This window comes from Paramormyrops kingsleyae, chromosome 24 (assembly GCF_048594095.1).
Source record: "Paramormyrops kingsleyae isolate MSU_618 chromosome 24, PKINGS_0.4, whole genome shotgun sequence".
NCBI classification, from domain to species: Eukaryota; Metazoa; Chordata; class Actinopteri; order Osteoglossiformes; family Mormyridae; genus Paramormyrops; species Paramormyrops kingsleyae.
In genome coordinates, this window is record NC_132820.1 from 9,224,714 (window position 1) to 9,237,725 (window position 13,012).

Sequence of the window (13,012 nt, forward strand, 5' to 3'; positions counted from 1 at the left end):
TTTCATACCTTCATACTGTCTGGACATTATACGGCAGTATACAGTATTTTTAAAAACAATGTTATCTTGTAACACAGTTCTTCTATTTTGAAATCTTGGTGATAAAATTCACCAAGTCCAGGTGCAGCTTCCCTGAATCATTGTTACTCTGTTATAGTAAACAAAACTCAGCAAGCTTTGCAATGAATATATGTTCCATTTTAGATTCTGACCAGATCGTACAGCTTGAGTCTCTACATTTGTTCAGTCATCCCTTAATATTACGTCTTTTTTTTGTTTTTGTTTTATTTAACTTCGTTTGTCGTTGCTTCCTGAGTTTGTCACTGAGCTCTTTCAGGATGGTTGTCACCTTTTGTTTCAGAAGCAGGTTATTTGCATAATCAAAACTGAAGATGAACACGTTTACAAATCCTGCCCAAAGTAACAACGGAGTACCCCAGCTGGTTTAGTACTTCGGTACCGGCACATAACCGGAAATCAATGAGAAAAGGACATTACAGATTCCAAAAGTTCAGTACCTGGTGCAGTGGAAAAGCACCCTAAATAACAGACACTAAGCTGGAAGTATAGAGGTGAAAGGAAAGGAATGCCGATGGATTTTCACATTGAAATATTTACTGAAACATTTAATACACTTAACTTCCAACATTTTTAATACACAAAAAGCTGTGGTAGCTATTTATAAAACAAAAAAAAAACAAAGGAAAAAAAATCTACAGGGGTAACACATAATAGCACAGCACAGATACAAAAATGCCTCTTGCACGGCTCTTGCACACCAAACACGCTGTAGTGCAAAAGCTCCTTCAGTAAAAAATATTTTTTTTTTTTTTAAGAAATACCGTCTACATGAACAACCATTCATGGACCACCTGCGAAACAGTGCAAGTAAAAACAGAAGTCAGTGTCAAAATTGACAGGAAATGTTGAAAAAAAAAAAAAATCCCAATGATCTCAAAGATCATGACAGTAATGTGAATCAAAGAAAAAAAAAAAAAGTAGAGCTTACAAATCAAGGTTTTCGGGGGCGTGAGGGATTCAGTTGGCGTCAAGTTTTGCCATTTCCTGCACATAGATGCCTATGCTTTCGCTGTCGAAAAGAACGAAGTAGACCGTCTTGATGGAGGAGGACATCGTTCCCATGAAGTAGCTGGAGATGGCTTTCAGGATGACCTGGGCGGCAGTCTGCTTTGGGAAGCCGTTTCTTTAAAAAATAAAAGAACTCGGTTAAAATCCTAATTGGCTAACTATAGAAAAACAAGAAAAAACTCTGGCTTATCTTTCTTATTGGCCAACTCCATTAAAAAATAAAATCTGGGGGTGTTTCTCAATATGCGTCGTGACGCTACTTGTGTTCTCATGTACCCGTTTTATGTCGTCTTCCACCGTCGAAGACCAGGTTCAATGCTCAAAAACAGAAGTACAGAGGATGGTAAAAATCCCCAGATGTCATTCTAGCAAGGCCCCAAATATCAAGGATACGTCGGTAGCATCCTCGCCGAACGAGGCCAATCCCATGATTCACTGAGGCCCAAGTTCGTTCTTGGGAGGCAAGTTAGCAAGATGGCTCTTGCCAAGACCACAAGTACGATCTTTGCGTTCTCGGTATTGAGAAACACCCTGGGTTGTGCATTTCTTTTTCGCTAACTTCATTAAAAATAACTCCGGGTTATGTTTATCGGCCAACTCCATTAAAAACCAAAACAAAAACCCAAAAAAACTCTGGGATATGTTTCTTATTGGCCGACTCCCTAGGAGCCCGGATCTCTGTGCGATGGGGGACCTCTATGGTCGTGATAGAGACCACACTAGACCTCAGATGCCCGTCCCCTCCCTACCTGCCGCTGCCAATAGAGGGGAACGCCACAGACTTTAGCTTCTTCTCGTCCGCCAGTGCCAGGCAGTTCTTCACCGTTTTATCTAGCAGCTCCTCGCATTTGTCGGAGCCCCAGCCTGGACTGTTACAGTGGATGACGAACTTGGCCGGAAGGGCGCAGCCAGAGGTAAGCGCCGCTGCGGAGGGGATGTGGGAATTCAACACCGTCTATCAATACTCATGTACAGGTACATATACATCCATCCACCCATCCACCCATCCATCCTATCATCCTCCAACCACTTCTCCAGTACAGAGTGATAGGGACGATGGGGCCGAGGGCCTGGATAGAGGCGATTCTAAGATGTGGGGTTGCATAGGAGGGACCATAATTCATACAGAGGGGCTAATCTCATTATTAGCCAATGATGTTTTGAATGGGCGAGTGGACAGGGGAGCGGGCACCGAAGTGACCAATCAGATGAGGACCCGCCCCAGGTGAGGCCCCGCCCCTGTATACACCCTCCTGGTCCTGGAGCCTACGCCATAGAAGAGCCGGGGCTACACCCCAGATGTGAAGCCCTCACCGTCATTCATAGTCTCATCCATTTTGTCAGTGTTCGGCATTAGTCACTGTCACTGGAGGACTAATATTGTTGGGACTATTAGGAAAATACACAAAATCAGGGCCCCCCCCCCCTCATACTTACCTCCTGCCACCTCCAGGGGGCCATTCTTCTTGCGCAACTCCACCACCGCCTCCCCAAACTCCTTGCCGCCCTTCTTCTCCAGGGCGCTCCCTGTGGAGAGGGCATTCCTGGGCCGTTAGCTCGGGGACGGGGCTGGGCACCGTGGGGCTGTTAGCGAGCAGACTGCGAAGCAGCCCCCATGTTGGGGCACGATTCTACAGCGGGTGGGGCTACTCGTGTATCTCAGGCCTCTCTGGACGGCTCTCCATCTGGGGGGGGGGGGGGGGTGAGACCTGGCCTATGCCATGGACACACCTTACTGGCTGTACAGGTCATGCCGCTGGCGCGCCAGAATTTGGAGTCCTTGGTGTAACATTGTTGGGGCAATCAAATGGAGGCCGATCGAGTCTTAGCGTCCGGACGGGGCATCAAATGGAGGCCGATCGAGTCTTAGCGTCCGGACGGGGCATCAAATGGAGGCCGATCGAGTCTTAGCGTCCGGACGGGGCATCAAATGGAGGCCGATCGAGCCTTAGCGTCCTGGCGGGGCATCAAATGGAGGCCGATCGAGTCTTAGCGTCCGGACGGGGAATCAAATGGAGGCTGATCGAGTCTTAGCGTCCGGACGGGGCATCAAATGGAGGCCGATCGAGTCTTAGCGTCCGGACGGGGCATCAAATGGAGGCCGATCGAGTCTTAGCCTTCCAATAAGCTGTCTTAGAAGATGCAAGCTAACGTCCAGAGAGGGGAGAGAGAAGGGGCATGCAGAAGGGTGCAGCTTGCCCAGTGAGAGGGCACGCAGAAAGCGGGGGCAAGCAGCTGAGTGACTGCATGTTAAAATGGTGCTCCTGCCTTCTTTTTGAGTCAGTGGGACGTCAAGCATCGATGCATATTCTCCCGACCCCCCAGAAAGGAAATCAAACGCATGGGAAGACCATGAAACCCACAGAGCCTCACAGACTCACAGCCAGGGATGGTAGAAGGATTCTATTGGGGGGGGGGAGGGGCATGATTCATATAGCAGCCGACTTTATCATTAGCCAATGATACGTTATCGATCGGTGAGTGACAGGGGAGGGGCACTCCAGGGGCCAATCAGCTTTCAGCTAGTGCCCCTGTAGCCCCGCCCCTATATACACCTCTGCTACCAGCTGGAGTTAGTGGGCCCGAGGAAGCACGGGTAGCAGGCGGAGTGGGGGGAAAATGCATCATGGGAAGCCCGCGCAGTGCACACAGAACCCCCACCGTGACAAAGGCTCCATTTACCTACTTCACCACCCGTGTGGTAGGTGGAATTGGTCGGGTGAACTACAGCGTCGCTGTCGATGGTGGCAATGTCAGCCTGCACAACTTGCAACTACAAACGACAACGACAGGCAAACAAACACGGCATCAAACACTGTGGGGGAGAGAGAGCGCAGAGGATGGGGTGGGGGCACGACGACGACAACAGAAGGGGGGGGGGGATGCTTCCTTTAGAAAGCGCAGAGGGAGAGAGGGATCGGGGGGCAGGCAATAGACCAGTTAACCTGATGGAGGGCGGTAACTCAGGGTGATCGAACAGACACTGGTGTCAATGAGATGGCTGACAGTCGGGAAAACGGTCCACAGAGGTTTGAGGAAAATCCTTGAAATCTGAGACTGACTTTACGCTCGAGACAGATGCATACTGCAAATCACAGTGCTTTGGTTTAGTCTTTTGATGCAAATGAAATGTTTTGCAACTCCAATCACAACATTGCTTTCACGAGTGGGTCATGAAGCCAGTACCTCCTGGTCGGTTTTCAAGTAATTTTGGTTCTGTTTCTTTTCAAATGACTGGACCCAGAGCCCAAAGCCTCCTGGCTGGTTTTCAAAGATTTCATTTGTTTAGTTCGTTTTTAAACTAGTGGGTGACAAACCCAAGACCTCCTGGTTAGTTTTCAAGGATTTTTTTGTTTTGTTTTTGCTCATTTTCAAACCTTTGCGGCGTGACTCAGGGCCTCACCTAGATCATCTTTAAGGTCAATGTCAGCATTGGTGGGATTGATTACACCCTCCACGTCAAAGCCAGCCAAGTTACTGATCTCACTGTGAATGAGGTTCAGCTGGAAAGAGAGCATGCAGTGGGGCAGGGGGGGGGGGGCAGGAAGCAGAGCGATTAGAAAAATCATCACGCAGGAGCTGATTCGAGTTAGAGGGCACGGAGAGCACGAGCCCATGCACAGCAGCCCAGGCGGGGTCGTGTTAAGGCTCCCTGTGTTTGACCCCTAGCGGAGGTCGCGGTCCATCCGCTTCCGTCGTACCTGCGGATGATCTAGATCTGTGGACGGGATTAGGTGAATAAACCACGCCCATGTGGGGAGTCACGTGATGTCAGGGGAGGAGTTGCCTTGCAGCCCGGGTCAGACTGGGGTCTTAGCCCCGCAAAGCAGCCCCTATTCCGGCAGCCATTTAACCTACAGGCCCCTTAACCCTGAACATGAACCTGATTGGTAGCCGACAGCCATCTTCATTAATTCATTAATGTTTACCCCTCTAACAGGCTTGAAGAAATCACAGTTCGTAAAACATAACAATAGCATAATAGAACAGAACAGTGATACTTGATTAATTTCTCTTTTCGCCTACCCCATCTTGCTCTCTATGAAACACTCAGACACATATACAGGTGAGATAAAGCTTGGGGAGGAGGGGGGGGGTCACAGTGCAGGGTCAGCCAGCGTGCAGCGCCCCCCGGACCTGGGGGTTAGGCTCCCTGCGTAGGGGCCGGATGGCGGCATCGGTCTGCTGGCTCTGGGATTTGAACCAGCGACCTTCCGATCACAAGTCTTAACCCAATGAGCCACATGTCGCCCATCCCCCCCCCCCCAAAATGATGAAACTGAGAAGGAGCAATAAGCTTCCAAGGTCATCTCTCAGCCAATACAAAGCATAGCTATACATGAGGACACTTTTATAGAAGTATGACTGTAAACCTCCGCAGGTGGGGATTAGAGAGAGAGAGCGAGAGAGCGAGAGAGCGAGAGAGAGAGCATGTGTGAAGCTGTTAATCTGTCATCCGATCACCATGAATCTGAACTTTGACTCTTTCCTTATCTCGAAGCTCGACCAATTTCCTGCAAGGAAGATGCATTAAGAACCTAAAAATGACCACCACATGATCTGCGGCAGGATGATTTTATGGTTGGCCTTGAACGCATTGTACAACATTCTGACATTTTCAAAGCTCACAATTAAACCCCTCAAGGAAGGGGTCAGACTTAGGCACTCTGACCAGCCATCAAAACGGGCCAGAAAAACTGGGACCCACTTGCATTGGGATCTGACGCTTCTGAAAAGCAGAGTTAAGGGGTCTTTTGTACTGTTGAGCAGAGAAAAAAAGCACCAAAGAACACGTTGATCCTGCCTTCAAGGGAAAGAACAGAAGGTCGTTAGATCAAATCAGGGGAAAACTGTTCCCAAGCAGTGCAACCATGGCCGCTTCTTCAGAATTAAAGCACCGTCAATGTGGCCTGGACCCCCTATGCTCATTTTAAGTACACACAACCTGACTCAATTTCCCATAATGCATTGCACCCACTCCCACTGTCCCATAATGCATTGCTGCAGCTACACTAATTTCCCCCCATGCTGCTGGTAGTGTCATGTGCGCTGTGTGGCCATGCCCCCTCCCCTTATCAATCACATCCACCCTGATTTCCATACATTCCCTACTAGGCCACAGTGACGCCAAGCTGCGACGTCTGGACCGCACCACAGGTCATCCTGCCATCGGACGCAGCACCATCAGTCTCCTGCCCTGACATCAGCAGTCAAAACTCCTCTGGACCGTTTGCATTTACACTCAGACTTTAACAATTTGGAGCAAATCAATCAGGACTTTGTTAGACTTCCTCTGCTGGTCCAAGGAGGATGGGCTCCCCCTTCGATTCTGGTTCCTCCCAAGGTTTCTTCCTTCTAGGGAGTTTTTCCTTGCCACTGTCGCCTCCGGCTTGCTCACTGGGGGCTTTGGGCTGGGATAATGTAAAGCACTTTGAGACAGTGTAATACAAATAAAATTGAATTGGACTGAACTGCAACATGACTAACAGGACTGAACATTCTCCCCCAGCCCTAAACATACGTCTTGGACAGCAAAGTGTTGGGGGGGGGGGTGGTGTTTATAGACGAACTCCAGTAAATAACACTTACACATTGCATTTTTTGGCATTAACGGAGGAGACAGTGAAGCGGGTCCAGCAGATTGCGTCTTTGGAACGATACGCCATTTCTGAGTCTCATATAGCGCTTACGCCTACGGCATACAGATGGTGCTCTTCCAGCTCCCATTGGACAGCCGTACCGCGGTCGCGGTCTTAGCGCTGAGGTAACACTTCACTTAAATGTCACGTGGCGTGAAGAAACAGCCAACGCTACAAGTAGAACCAGAGCTTACGCTGAAGCGTATGGACAATATTCGCGCGACGCGCACTCTCAGTGCCGCAAGACGCACCTTGATTTCTGAAGCTACTGTCTCTTTAACTGGACACACAATTTGAGCTCTGATGTTCATACAGTAGGGATGGTGCCTTGACCACACTGCTAGGGAGCTAAAATGGGCTGAGTTTAAGGGGTGGGGCAAATGGTTCATTACGGCAGCTTTTTATGCTTCTGGTTGAGCCCAGTGTCTCCTGGGGGGTCTCCAGCCTCCTAAATTTGGCCTTGCACCAATCCCCTTAATGACCCTGGTCATGGCTCCACTTGTGGCCCATGCGTCCTCGAACCAGCAGCCACCCTAACACGGCCGTAGCAGGCAGGCCGGCAGTACCTTCTGCCCCAGGAAGAGGCTCTTGGTGGACAGGATGGTGAAGCCGTTGGCCGGTGTTCCCTCCGTGGTGCTGTCCGCGCTGGCCGCTTTGCTCATCTCTCCCTGCTTCTTCTGCGAGGGGACAGACAGAGGGCACAACCAATGGCTGAGCGCCTAAGGCGGTACCGAGGCCCCGCCCCCACAGCAGACTAGCACAACAGCTCCTGCGATTTTCCCGCCTCCCTACCTTTGACTTGCCGGCGGCCTTTCGGCCGCCAGCTTTCTTGACGGCTGATTTCTTTGCGGGCGACGCCTTGGACTTTTTGGTGGGTGGGGGGGTGATGATGGCCTCCAGCTTCCCTTTAGAGCCCCTCTTCTTGGCCAGCAGCTCTGGGTGGATGTTGGGCAGCACACCCCCTGCCGCGATGGTCACGCCCTTCAGCAGCTGTTTTCGGGGGGGGGGGGGGGGGGGTCAGGGGTGAAGCATGGCTGAGCAGTTTTCATGGATGCCCGGGCCAGGTGCACATCTGAACAAGCCCCCAGGGAGGGTTCGGCGGGGGCCGGGGGGAATCCACAAGGTCACGACTGCTTGTCCCCTTACAACCGATGTGCTCGTCATTGGCGCTGAGTGGATTGGTGATCGTTTGCTTCTGTCTATTTTTACTCTCTGGCTCATGGTGCTCAGGGGCTGGTCCCCGGAATCGGGGCGAAAAGACGTGGCACACCCAAGATGGGACCTCAGTCACTATGAAAGCAGTTTATTCAACCCACGGTTTGTCAGACAACGTTTATGATTAAGATGATAGGGGATTGTTTGGGGCATACTGAAGGACTGGTTTGGGCCCCCTAGCAACTAAGCTCAGAGGACAGCTCAGGCATTCTACACAGTTACCTGACACAGCATGTTACTCTGCCATAAGCTTTTAGTTAATTCTTGGGAAAAAATATAAGGATTTCTAACAGGCATTCACAGAGGCCAGCTAAAGGAGAACAGGACCCGAAGGTGGACTCACACCTGGTTGAGTTCCTCATCGTTGGCGATGGCCAACAGGATGTGTCTTGGTGTGACACGGCCCTTCTTATTGTCCCGCGCCGCATTGCCTGCCAGCTCTAGGATTTCGGCTGAAAAGACAGCAGTGGCAGGATTATAACCCATTTAATAGCAAAACAATGATGCCACCTGACCGCCTGCTGTTGTGGATCTGCACCGCAGAAGGAAAGAACACTATTAAATAATTTGTGCCATAACATCTTTTCACATGAGATAAAGAAAAAGTAAATAGTAGCTCTATTTGGAGTGAAAGGAAGATTAAAACCATCAAGGACTGAACAAAATGATTTTGTGTTTTCTTTCGTAGCCCTTTAATACCTGCGATTTGAAAATAAAAAGCCTATTTTTGGCTGCCACAAAAGCATTTTAAGACTTATCCTTCAGACTGCTTCAGATCTTCCTCTTCATGAGGCAACCAGCCGGCTGGTGTGCAGAACCATTCATGCCCGTTTACCAGCACTCAAACCTCGTACCCCTGTTGACCACAGATCACTACACTAAATATTAAAGTTAATGTTCCTTATTTGGGAGGTGCTGGAGCTAGCATGCTCCGCTAATCAGCTCACTAGCTATGACCATATAACACTACTTGCTAATTATTTAATTTTATTTTTGAAATATCTGGGGGCAGAGTCACTTTTTGAGGGGGCGGCAGAAATAACAAACCGATCCTATATGACATAATACTGTATTGACAGTGCAGTGCATACGTGAGGATAACCTAAATTAATAATCACTTTGATTTACGTATGAAAGGAAGCGATCAGTCACCTGTGAGGTACTCCAGCACAGCTGCCATGTAGACGGGGGCCCCCACACCGATGCGGTACTTGGGGAGGCCTTTCCGGATGTAGCGCAACATGCGGCCCACGGGAAAGATGACGCCGGCCTTGGTGGACCGCGACGTCTTTGTGGTCTTCTTCTTCCCTCCTCTGCTGGACATAGTGACGCTGCCGGTCCGGATTCACGGCGACGGGGGAAATGCGAGAGGGAGAGAACAGCTCAGCAGGCGGGACAGGGGGGCGTCACGAGGTCCCCCCCTCTCCGGCGTCGTGGGACTGAAACGCCACTCGGACACATTTCCCACAAAGCCCCGCGAACCTGCACATAGGTGCATTTGCCCAGTTTGCTTGTGACAGGCCAGGGATACCTTACTGAGCCTCTCTTTCCTTGATCTGTGATTAAGACCCTGATGTTATGCACGGAATAGAGGTCAGGAAATACTATATGAGAAATCACCAATTACACATCTTATTATTCCTACCAATTATTGCCATTTAAAATATTAAATCATATGCCCTAAGGCATTTAAACGTGTACTTTTAATGTATTATAACCCAAAGCCTAACCCTGCTTTAAAAGTTAAAATTAATTTTGTTTAATGCACAAAAAACTGTCGCGGTATTAAGAACCGACATACATACCGGCGAATGTACAGAATTGGGATTAAATGTCATTTATAAACTTGGGAAGAGTTACCCAATAATTAATTACCATAATAATAATAATAATAATAATAATAATAATAATAATAATAATAATAATAGAGTGACAAAGATACAACTGTGAGTCAAATGAGGCACCTCTTCATTTCAGTTCATAATTAACTATACGCCCTTTAAAACTATTGTTGGGCTTTTTGTAATGAATGCCCGCGGCAGTGTCTATTTGGATTTCATTTATTTCACTTCTTTCCCTTTTATTTACTGCACATAAGACGTCCTCGGCGTTGTTGACCGTCACCCGTCCTGTGCGACACCGTCACCGAAGCGCTCTCCACATCCACGGCGTGATTTTTAAATTCGCATTTAATAATAATAAACCGGCCGGCTGTCGCGACACCTTTCAAACACAGGTCTGATCGCCCGGCTTAGACATTATTAATTTAAATATTAAACATTTAACCTTAGCGGCGGAAAACAGCTCCGATCCGACTGCCTTTTCCTTCAGACCAGCAAACGCAACATATCTCTTCCCCAAATAAAATATACCATTTAAGTTATTCTGGTGCCGTACACTGATTATTTCGTTGTGTTAAGAAAAACACAACGTTAAAGATAACCGATGCACTATAGTGTTGTAAAAAGCAACACATATGCATGCTTTATTTAATTTATAAGCGTGGCATTTTTGCCGATGGCAGTAATTATCTCTCTGGATTATGCGTTTTCTTTTTTTGTTTTATGCAGCGGTGTTGCCATCATAACGTCATGAAGCTAGCTAGCCTAGCCGGATATATACATTTTAGAATCCATACGGCCTCCGCCTGCAAATATTAAGGAAATGGGCGCATGAGGCGTGAAAGCCGCGGTGCTGGGCGACGCGCTCCGGCAGAGCCGCTCTCCCCCGCCGCCTAACGCGTGTAAATGAGTGTCAAACGCCGTCAATTACTTACAGGACAGAGCACGGCAATATGTCTACTGTCTTCTGTCAGCTCCAATATAGCGAGCCTGGGCAGCGTCTCCGGCTCCCACAATCCACAGCGAGCGCAGTCAGCGAGCCGTGAGCCAGCCGCGGCGGGGCATGTGGCTGTGCGGGGACGCGTACGGGCGCAGAAATGCAAAAGCTATTTCGTTATTTTCAGCATGACTATCACAACCCGCTGGCCGTACATGCCGGAGATTTACCATCCGCGGCGCCTGTTTTTTTCAGGCGACCACCGATTAGTATGTGTCCTCATAATAAAGTGCCGTTTCCTACATTGAAATCCATTTCCTATAATGTTTAATACGCGTGCGCTTAGGGTAGGGCTCGTGAAATTGTCAAAACTGCACTTTTTATCGTTTTAAAGAAGTAATACGTTGTGCAAACCTATCTACCGGATTCGTAAATTAATTAGCAAGTAGTAGGTAAATAATATGGACATCTGTAACGTTTTTGCATGCATAACCACCTGTTCAACTTGGTTTTAGACACCTTTCGTGCCAACAATGCATTTAGAATTTTTTTTTTTTTTAGAATTTGGTGATCAGTGGTCATTGTCAACACACCACAGCGCGCAACAATGAAATGTGTCCTCTGCATTTAACCCATATGTGACTTTTTTGTGACATAGCAGGGGGCAGCTAATTCAGCGCCCGGGGAGCAGTGCTTGGGGGTGGTACCTTGCTCAGGGTACCTCAGTGGTGCTTTGTTGGTCAGGGATTCGAACCTGCAATCTTTCAATTACAAGTGCGCTTCCTTAACCATCAAGCCACCACTGCCCACAAATAAAGCAATTTACATATTTCCCTGTGTCTAGCGCAGATATTTGATATTTGTAAATTGATTTGATATAATGTTAGACAATTTCCACAAAATAAATTACTCCGAACCAATAAGTTTGAGGTTGAATAAGGCGAAATTTAAATTTTAAATACAAACTTTGATAAGGAAAGTCAAGTTTAAGATTACAGAAACATTTCAGCAAGTATTCCTTTCGTTAGAGCTCCAAATTGTGCTGCTCGTGCTCATTGCTGGTAGACAGTATAGACCTATATATGCAGATAAGCATATCCGTATATAAATTGCTAGCACATTGAAAACACTTTGTGCGTGTCTGTAATAGACAGGTATCCAACCCAGGATATTCACTGCCTTGTACCCTATATATGTTTCCTGAGGTAGGCTCTAGTCCAGGGTTATTCAAATCACGGTCCTCGAGGTCCGAGCACTGCTGGTTTTCCAGCCTTCCTTTACCTGTCAGTCAGGTGTGAATCCTCTGACCAATCAGAATCAGTAATTATTAAACTAACTACCTGGAAGAACTGAAAACAAGGCCTGGATTTGGAATCGAGATCCAGATTTGAAGAACCCTGCTCTAGTCTGTACGCCATCCCTTTCTAGATGAGCAGACGGGAAGATAAACGGATAGGCAGACATACGTGCTAGATTAAAAATTTAAAGATAGGTTACATAAAATGCCAAGGATATTTTGTTGTTAGGATGCGGATCGTATAGTACCTATATACTTTCATGTACACATGCAATGGCGCAGGAGAGAAGTTGATAGTGGGGGACAATTTCATAATTTAAATGTATAAGTCTGTTTTTTTCCCGGGGGGGGGGTATTGTCTAATTAAATATTGGGTTCAATTATACATATTCCAGACGACAGTGTGCGCTAGCGCGAAGTATCCTAGTTTGAACTCGCTAATATGCTTTGAAATGCCTTGTAGTGGCAATATTATAACGCTAGAGGACACTGTTGCTCCCTTTATCCAGGGATCAGCTTGTTTACATGTTACATGCGGAACTTATAAGGTACAAAACGTAAGTCTTAATGCAAAACTGATTAAGCATATTCCACTTGTTTCTAATCATTATTTGAATTATCAGTGATTAGTAAGAAGACTATGTATCCTTATATATTCAACAGTTTTCCCTATACTTTTCATATATTTCTCACATGTGATACCGTAAAATGAACAGTTCCAATTACAAGAATCGTGACTAAACATAAAATTATCGGCAATGTTAGATGTGTGGATAAGTGCTGTTAATCCCCCGTTTTCCTATTTCCTACGTTGTACAATCTCAAGCGCGCAGCACTTACGTAACTCGTGGTTTTGTTACGGGCGTCTCTCTCTCGAGGGCAGAAAAATATTTCGTGAATGCGGTTGAAGAAGTTAAATTTCAATTCAAAAAGACACGACTATTTTCTTTTAGATCGATTCTCAGTTTGCGGTGAAAGGGCCTTTTCGGAGAAA

At 47.4% G+C, this 13,012-nt stretch overlaps 1 protein-coding gene across 8 annotated transcripts; it reads right to left on the reverse strand.

Annotated features, from left to right (window-relative positions):
• Positions 1–597: 597 nt before the first annotated feature.
• macroh2a1 (macroH2A.1 histone) lies at positions 598–12,985 on the reverse strand. Of its 8 annotated transcripts, none has more exons than XM_023845021.2 (9): positions 12,859–12,985; positions 9,096–9,274; positions 8,289–8,395; positions 7,521–7,718; positions 7,295–7,405; positions 4,493–4,592; positions 2,527–2,616; positions 1,839–2,013; positions 598–1,204 (listed from the first exon to the last, which is right to left on the reverse strand). In XM_023845021.2, the coding sequence occupies exons 2-9, from the start codon at positions 9,265–9,267 to the stop codon at positions 1,039–1,041; spliced, it is 1,119 nt and encodes a 372-aa protein (XP_023700789.2). In that variant the 5' UTR covers positions 9,268–9,274; positions 12,859–12,985; the 3' UTR covers positions 598–1,038. The 8 variants fall into 8 exon arrangements, 3 of the variants coding, with proteins under 3 accessions (XP_023700789.2, XP_023700790.2, XP_023700788.2); XM_023845022.2 differs by lacking the exons at positions 4,493–4,592; positions 12,859–12,985 and adding exons at positions 3,772–3,862; positions 10,720–12,630; XM_023845020.2 differs by lacking the exon at positions 12,859–12,985 and adding an exon at positions 10,720–12,630.
• Positions 12,986–13,012: the final 27 nt, after the last annotated feature.